This window comes from Mustela nivalis, assembly GCF_964662115.1.
Source record: "Mustela nivalis genome assembly, chromosome: 3".
In the NCBI taxonomy this organism is placed as follows: Eukaryota; Metazoa; Chordata; class Mammalia; order Carnivora; family Mustelidae; genus Mustela; species Mustela nivalis.
The window spans coordinates 44388932-44397187 of record NC_139022.1 but is presented as its reverse complement, the minus strand read 5'-3'; the positions used below and the strand labels follow the sequence as shown (position 1 = coordinate 44397187).

The following is an 8256-nucleotide window of genomic DNA, read 5'->3' as shown; positions in this document are numbered from 1 at the left end:
GCTGAGGTTACGAAGACGGCAGACGTCTGAAGCTGCTGGGTGGCCACTTCTCTGTCACACAGAAGTGTCCCTGGCGATGAATACAGCCCAGGAGGGCGCAAAACCGAGAGACAGGGCGATCCCGGACTCTACACCAGCATCAAGCACAGGGGAAGCTGGCGCTTCCACCGGACTTCTCAGCAGGATGCAATGACAGACATCCCCACCACGGGAGCCACTCACAGTGCAGAGGGCGCTGGCGGATGCAGCTACTGTGTCCTTCCCACCGAATCCCCCTCTTAAATCAGCTTTTTCTACATTGGGCCTTTGGACCGTTACGTTTCCTCTCCAGATCTACAGTCTCTGAATGCTAGTGCTGAGCGTGTGCTGCTTTGCCTTATCTTACCTGGGGCGTCTCTCCGTGAGCACAGCACTTTTAGCACCATTTTGGAAAACTCCTCTAAATGTTCCTGGCACAGGATTAGCTGTGAGAGGCTGTCCCAGATAGATGCCCTCCGTCTGCAATGATAAAGTCGTTCACTGAAAAGTGGATTAATCGTGTTTCATCGCTGTGCACACCCAAGTGGACTTCATTTTTTACGAGGAATAAAATGATCCTGTTTCTTTTCCTGACTTTATTAGTGGCATTAGATTTAATTAAGTGCTCTATTAAATGGTTCGAGGAAGTATAAAAGGCTTTTTCTTGAACTCTGATTAAAGAAAGCCCAGCTACTTCCTGGTATGTACCCTGCGACGGGGCTCCCAGAGAGCAAAATCCCAACAGAAACACAAAACACAAAAGCATATTCCTTTAGCTCAGCTTCTCACGTACACAAAATTCAATGAACCGGATTTTTGAAGTTCCTGTCTCGGGTTAATATGAGTAGCATCACTTCACCCGTGATCAGAGGAAGGGGGAAAAAGCGAGTTTAAAAAAACTACTTTATTTTTTATTTCTTTTTCAGTTACATACTTTTAAACAGGGATGTGTTTCATTATTCAGACATTCAGGCAATGTTGACTTCATTAGTGTTGACAGAAAAGAAGCATAAAAATGCAAAACATTGTTGGCTTAACCTGAACATACCTGCGTTACCTATTACTGACCAGTTTGTGTTGCCAAAAGACTTATTCCTTGGCATTAAAATGGAGCACTTAAAAATATTGCTAAAAAGCAAATGTCTACACACTGGTCTTTGCAGCAAATAAGGGTATTTATACTTTTAAAATATTTTAAGTCCATAATTGGATTAATATACACACCTTCTTATGTATAAGGAGTTCAGATCATATAAACACTGTACAGTCCAAAAACCCTACTGAGAATAAAACTAAATAGGCTTATGATAAGAAATACAGATATCGCGTGTATTTACAAATATCATAGACACACAAATTTGGTCAAATACTGTAAAGAAAAAAAGTGGTTTCACATTATAATGGCCAAAACATCCATCTACCTTGCTCAAGGCAAACAAAAAAATGAAAACTCAGTATGTAACTCCTGTTGTTTAAGACATCGTGACAGTACACAAACAGAATGGAAACTGCTGACCAAATTATACAGCAAATGTCTTCTAGGCTGAGTGTGGGCCTTTAAAATCAAGAACTTGAAAAGACCATTGAGACGATTCAGAGCAATGGTGATAAACAATGTCCTGCTTTGCAGTATTCATATGGGCGCCTAATTCATCAAAAAGCAACACGTTGAACTTTTGGCTAATAAGAAAAATAAGTTACAAAGTACAATTAAATCCCTGCAAATGCAATAATGAAGTCAAAAATGTAATTTATTTCCTTTAATTACACATTTCAAATGTTACCTTGAGACAACAAAAATAAATAAGCACGCCGGAAGGCATGCACTTAAAGACAAAGAAAGGGCTGCGTGGAAAGAGCAAGTAACAATCTTATCGATGACAGGTGAATGTGAGATTTGGAAAAACTCGTTCTCTTTCTAGCCAGTCTTTTAGTCTTAACTCTTCTTGAAGAATCTGGCTTTAGAATGAGACCAAAGAATACCTGTGTCTTTATGGCTTAAAACAAACTAGACTTAAAGAGTGGCGTGGGTTTCCTTTTTCTTTACAGAACTGTTACTTTGTTCATATCCAGGCACTTCAAAAGACTATGGAGGCAAAGCACCTGACCCATCCTTTCCAAAATAGTTTTCGATCATCAAAATTACACTAAAAAGTAGGAAAATTCCAGAGAACCAGCAAAGTTGAATACAAGAGACTAATGTGCACAGAGGGCAAGAGAATGACCCAGTTTTTATTGCTGGGGGTCTTTTCTTTCTCTCTTTTTTTTTTTTAATCAAAAAGCAAATAATTAATAGACAGACACCACTGCATGGCACATCCAAAATTTTCTGCTTAGGGGAGAATGTAATCATTCAGCAGTAGGTTTCAGTGGGATCTCCTCGGACTTCAACCTTACACATCGCAATGAGATTCACATTGATTTCTTCTCCTTAGTGTATTTTTAAAAAAACCAAAAAACAAAAAAACTCCAACATATTTCATTTCTCAAAGTATTCATTTCTTGCTGTCTAACATACATTATTATCTGGAAGCATAAAGTTACATTATACAAATATTTTGCTTTTTTTTTTCCTTTTTTTTAAAAAAGCGCTTCTGCCACTTGAGCAACACTGTACTTGGCGTCATGGGGCCACAAAAGCAGAGCTCCTACCTAGCATGATTCGTTCGACCGCTACCGTCTGCCGAACCCATAGAGCTTTTCCCTCAGTACCTCTGGGCAGTGACTGTACCATGATTTCACAGAGAGAATGTTAGTATGACTCATGAATAGCAGTACCATCAGTAATACTGAAATCAATGCAGATGTCACACAAGAAATGAACTTCTCACAAAATAACTTCTTTTACATATTTGGGCAACTGCGTCTTCTCTGTTGCATTATTCCATTGGGGAGAAAACTCCTGCTTGATTATGCTCTTACAGAAGTTATAAAAAAACCAGATTAGGCATGTGACTGTTTGACACTGAAGACACTGTACTGCTTTCTACAACAGGAGGAGAGCTTCTGGAAAATGTCCTCAGAATGGTATCCATCAGTACCACCTCCTTGGTCCATTCCATTCACTGATGGGCAAAGCACTCGTATGTTTGGACAAAACTTTAAAGCTTCCGTAAAAGTTAAATTAGAAAAAAATATGAATGTAAGACAACCACAAAATGAAGTAGGAAAGTATGACATTTCGTTTCTAAGAGTGAGTCCTTGAAAATGTATGTGGTCACTACAGAGATGATTTTAATCACAAGACAGCAGATGAACACGTAAGTAACTCCCCATGATCTGTCTGTGTCCAGAGTCATTTGTGACGCTGTATGGTTTTCCTTTTCCTTCGTTTGAAAAAACAGCAGCACCTGCAGACGGAGGGAAACACTTCTTGTATTATAAAGGTACTAGAGGGTCACAGGGTAAAGGCTGAGTTTAGCGTATTAATTTCAATGGTCGTAAAAAGCAACAGGCTAATGCAAGATACACGGAGAACATGCCAAGGAAGCAAACATATTAGTGAACCTAGGGCAGAGTTATTATTATTACTACTGCGCAACCAACGTGCCTTTTAGAAGATAGGCAGACAGTCTAGGCAACATTACAAGAAGCCACTAAATTTGAAAGGCTTTGCATCAAGACTCACTGAGGAACTAGAGAATTCTGAACGCTCACTGACCCACCATCTTTTACTCTGAATACTTACTAACCTCTGGCAGGGGCATGCTTATATAAAATTCATCTTATGCATTCTCTCCCTTTATTCCTGATATTTGTATATGATTACTAAAGTCACTGTCAGAAAAGCAATAATGATCTTAATACTGAGGATCTGGTTTTCACCAAGAATGAGATTCCAAGAAGAAAAAGAGAAAGCCTAAACAGACTCTTCAACAAACATTCTCCACCACATTTACAAACTGGAGGAGAGAAAAGGCATTAACTAGCATGTCAAGACAGGCACTTTTTAATGCTTTAAGGGTTAAGGCCAAACTGATCCTAAGTTAATTAAAGTGAAAGCTGCACTTAACATTAAAAATAGCATAATCAAGATGATTTAATTCTGCAGTCTATGAGGGGAAAGCATACGGAGTTTCATTCTTAAGTTAAAAAAAAAAAAAAAAAATCTAGAGACGATGCCTGAGAGACCTGATTTTTCCCATTTTAAGTTCTCCTTGTCATGAAAAGACGAAACACACGCAGCGTGTGGGGCGCGATGGTGAGGCTGGTACTAACTCACAGGTAGAGGAGAATCACTGAGCAGAAACTCACACCAAAATATATACACATGCATACATCTATACTAATAGTCCGGCATTCCTTCAAATACAGGTCTGGCTCTTCTCCCCTTCCACACTTAAGGGAAAGTCCATCTCTCAGAATGCGACAAAGACAGGTGACACACAGAGGCTCTCTCCTCTTTTCCAACAAAGTCTATGTTGGAAGTCTTACGTGTGTGCGTAAGTAAATGTGTAAATCCTGTCTGTGATTAAAGAAGTATCTATATATGTGGTGATTCAATCAACAAAATGCAGCCAATTCAAAGCTTGTACAGAAAGTGACCTTCTAACAATGTTCCTCTAATTCTTACCAGCCCACCTGCAAAGAAGGATATTAAATGAGTAATTTCAAGCTAAGCATAATGGAGACCACCCTCGCTTCAAGTGTCCTCTCCAGCAAAAGATTGTGGAAGATGAAATAATTGTTAGATACCTTTTATGTCTTACTGTGAAAGAAATGTAAACAGAAACCCAGCCTGTCCATCTAAATTACATAATCTCTCCACCCACATTATCGTTAGTCAAAAGTAATTTCAGACCATTTATTGTGATTTATGCTATGACTATGAAATCACTGTGGGACATTCGAAACCAAATTACATGACTGGATTTTTTAACCCCATTCAAACAGCACAGAATGATTAGACCATGAAGTGTGAATAAGTCAAACATTTATATGTCAGCTGCCACAGACTCAATTGGAAATCTATGCAGTTATCAATCGTTATGATTTTTACTCTTACTATGGTGATCACCAGAACAACCAGAAACAAATTATCCAATCAAGGGCCTTGAAGAGAGCTACTTCTGTGAAAGAAGCCTCTGGGTACAATAGATTTTTTCTGGATTTATAAAAACAAGTCAACTTTACTTGTAACTGTCAGTTACCTAAATACTTTCTCAAATCTGTTATATTAATTTTCTAAAACAGTGAAACAAAATATTATTTAACTCAGATTTTAAGAGATGAAGACCATTGTTCAAAAAAAAGGAAACCTTTCAATAAAAGGATAGTGATAAAATTTTCACATTGTAAAAAAAAAAAATTAATTGGTATTTAGAAGAAACAGGCCAAATATTTAGAATATTAAATTTAAGAATATGACCACATTTCAATGGAAATTTGTTATTTAATACAAAATTCTATTAATAATGTTCACTGTTTCCAACTACTGTATTTGTGTCTTCAAATTCGAAACTACAATCTTTTAAGTTTTTCTGCTGAAAAGGTGTTTTAATAAGTGTTTATTAAAAAATGTTTTAGGGGCACCTGGGTGGCTCAGTGGGTTAGAGCCTCTGCCTTCAGCTCAGGTCATGATCCCGGTGTCCTGGGATCGAGCCCCATGTCGGCCCTCTGCTCAGCAGGGAGCCTGCTTCCTCCTCTCTCTTCTCTGTCTGCCTCTCTGCCTACTCATGATCTCTGTCTGTCAAATAAATAAATAAAATCTTTTTTTTTAAGTGTTTTAATAAGCTTTTTGGAACAGGTAATTTAATGTAATACATGTTTTGATCAACAAGTTCCAGATTTTCCACACTTATGTTAGCAATTCACCTTGTCTGACTTATTTTTTTAGTATCATCAATCTGCTTTCCAACTCAAGACAGGTGAGTCTGTCCTATTTCTTAGGTCATCTTTCCTTCAATTCTGTATTATTTATCACAGAAAAGCAGTCTAAGCATTTACCTGAGACTAAATAAAACTTTCAAATGAACCATGAGTATAGAAGCCTTTTAATTAGAAGGCCACCTTAAAAAAAGACATCTATTTGTTAGAAATAAACCCACCAAATAAAGAGTACATACACCCTTGAAACAGATTTGACAGAGAAGCTGGCATGCTATTAAACGGACAACCACCAGAGGGCAGCATTGCTCTAGGCAACAAGGATACAGATGTAGTGAAAAGAAGGGCCATCTGTACCCCAATGTTTATAGCAGCAATGGCCACGGTCACCAAACTGTGGAAAGAACCAAGATGCCCTTCAACGGACAAATGGATAAGGAAGATGTGGTCCATATACACTATGGAGTATTATGCCTCCATCAGAAAGGAGGAATACCCAACTTTTGTAGCAACATGGACGGGACTGGAAGAGATTATGCTGAGTGAAATAAGTCAAGCAGAGAGAGTCAATTATCAAATGCATCCACATAAAGGAGAGATGCTCTCAAAATAGTCTATAGTTACCAAAAGAAGAAAATTGTGGCTGGTTTCTTAAAACTCATTACCAAAGCAGGTGATTTGTGCAGCCTGTGATTCAGAAATCATACCAACTGCCCTCCATCTAAAGCAAGGCTGCTTCCACATGACCATTGTGTCACATGACCCTTTTACGTTCCTCTCAGTCCTCAGACTAATATGAATTTATCTTATTTATTTACTGATTATCTCCTCCACATAAAAAGTAAGCTTCGTAAGGGCTTTTGCACAGATCCATCCCACAAACGGGCACCCAGTTGGGACTCATTTAATATTTACTGAATAAATGGATGATTTACCTCCTAAGAGCAACTCCTAGAGTTAAGAACCTAGTCAAAAGGTTCTTACTACATTATACCCCATGTTCTAAAGCTGGAGTTCTTACCTCGGGCCCACAAGCCCTAGGGAAATCTCACAAAATGCAGATCTGAGTGTCTGTGGAAGCTTCCCTAGAGAAAATCAGTTTGCATCAGATTCTTACAGGACTCTAAACCTCAGAAGCCCTGCTCTGCCAACGTGTACCTGCCAGGCCTCCCCTCCAGCTTCTCTGTTTCCAGGGAGTCCCAGTCCCAGGAGCTGTGAGCTGAGCACTGCACATCCTGAGGGCCCACCACGTCATCAACTTACATGAATGTGGGCCATGTGTAAAAGGAAACAAGGTAATCCTATCACGTGGCTCAAGTCAAACGGGAACAGAAGTTACTGATAACGGTAACTGCAAATGATAGCAAATGGTGCAGCGATGAGCACAGATCACCACATTCAACTAGATGGTCTTAGAAAACGACCCCCACCTTTAACATTTTTAGACACATTTTTCTCCAAGCTGCTCAGTGGCGACATTTACTTATTTGTTAGTCCATGCCTCATTCGGGGTCTCTTCAGATCTGGACTACTGACAACCCTGGGTAAATGGATCAAGCTGGCCAGACATTTAATCATGTTCTTCTCAATGTTTTTCCTTCTCTTGGCTCTTTCTTGATTATGCCTATGTGTTTCCAATAAGCCAGTATGCTCTCACAAGTCAGGTTCATGCTTCTGACATGATTCTGTAGCTAGCCTAAAAGCTTTGAAGCCACAGCTCCACTTTTTTTTTTTTTAATATTTTATTTATTTATTTGAAAGACAGAGTGAGAGAAAAAGTGCATAAGCAGAGGGGAGGGGCAGAGAGAGAGGGAGAAGCAGGCTGCTCACTGATCAGGGAGCCCAATGAGGAACTCAATCCCAGGACCTTGAGATCATGACCTGAGCCAAAGGCAAACACTGAACTGACTCAGCCACCCAGGTGCCCACCACAGCTCTGCTCCTAAATTCTTTCCAAATAAATAGTAAATCCTGCTTCTGATGAACTTGAGGGTTGTTGCTGTAAATACTGTTTAGGTGCTACACAGGAAATCATAATGGATCAAAGTCCTCAACTATATCAAAAACATACAGAAGGGCCGAGGCTTTGCTAAGAGATTCTGTACCATTTCCCCTTCATCTACTGCCTCTTTTCCTGCCTCTAGGATTTGTCTTCCTGGATGCATGTCTTACAGCTCCTTCTCACATACCTGAAACTGACACACATGTCTCTATCTGGCCGAAGTTCCTATGTGTCCTTTCTCTAATGACTCACTGGCTCCACCTTCAGTAGAGAGACTGCTCGACAGGTGCTGGGCCCTACCCACCTGGGACTCCAGAGCCTTGCTTCTTCTTACCTAGGTTACTGGGCATACAGAAAACAGCTTTTAAGACATCTGTCTTTAATTCTTTGATAAAGGATTTGCCCCCTTC

At 39.5% G+C, this 8256-nt stretch overlaps 1 protein-coding gene across 8 annotated transcripts in view; it reads right to left on the bottom strand.

Annotated features, from left to right (window-relative positions):
* Positions 1-907: 907 nt before the first annotated feature.
* Positions 908-8256, bottom strand: part of CSNK1G3 (casein kinase 1 gamma 3) — a 113780-nt gene continuing 106431 nt past the window's right edge. For all 8 annotated transcript variants that reach the window (XM_082724891.1, XM_082724893.1, XM_082724892.1 and 5 more), the window contains one exon: positions 908-3368. In XM_082724891.1, the coding sequence (XP_082581017.1) occupies positions 3314-3368 (55 nt within the window). In that variant the 3' untranslated portion in view covers positions 908-3313. The remainder of the gene's footprint in view (positions 3369-8256) is intronic.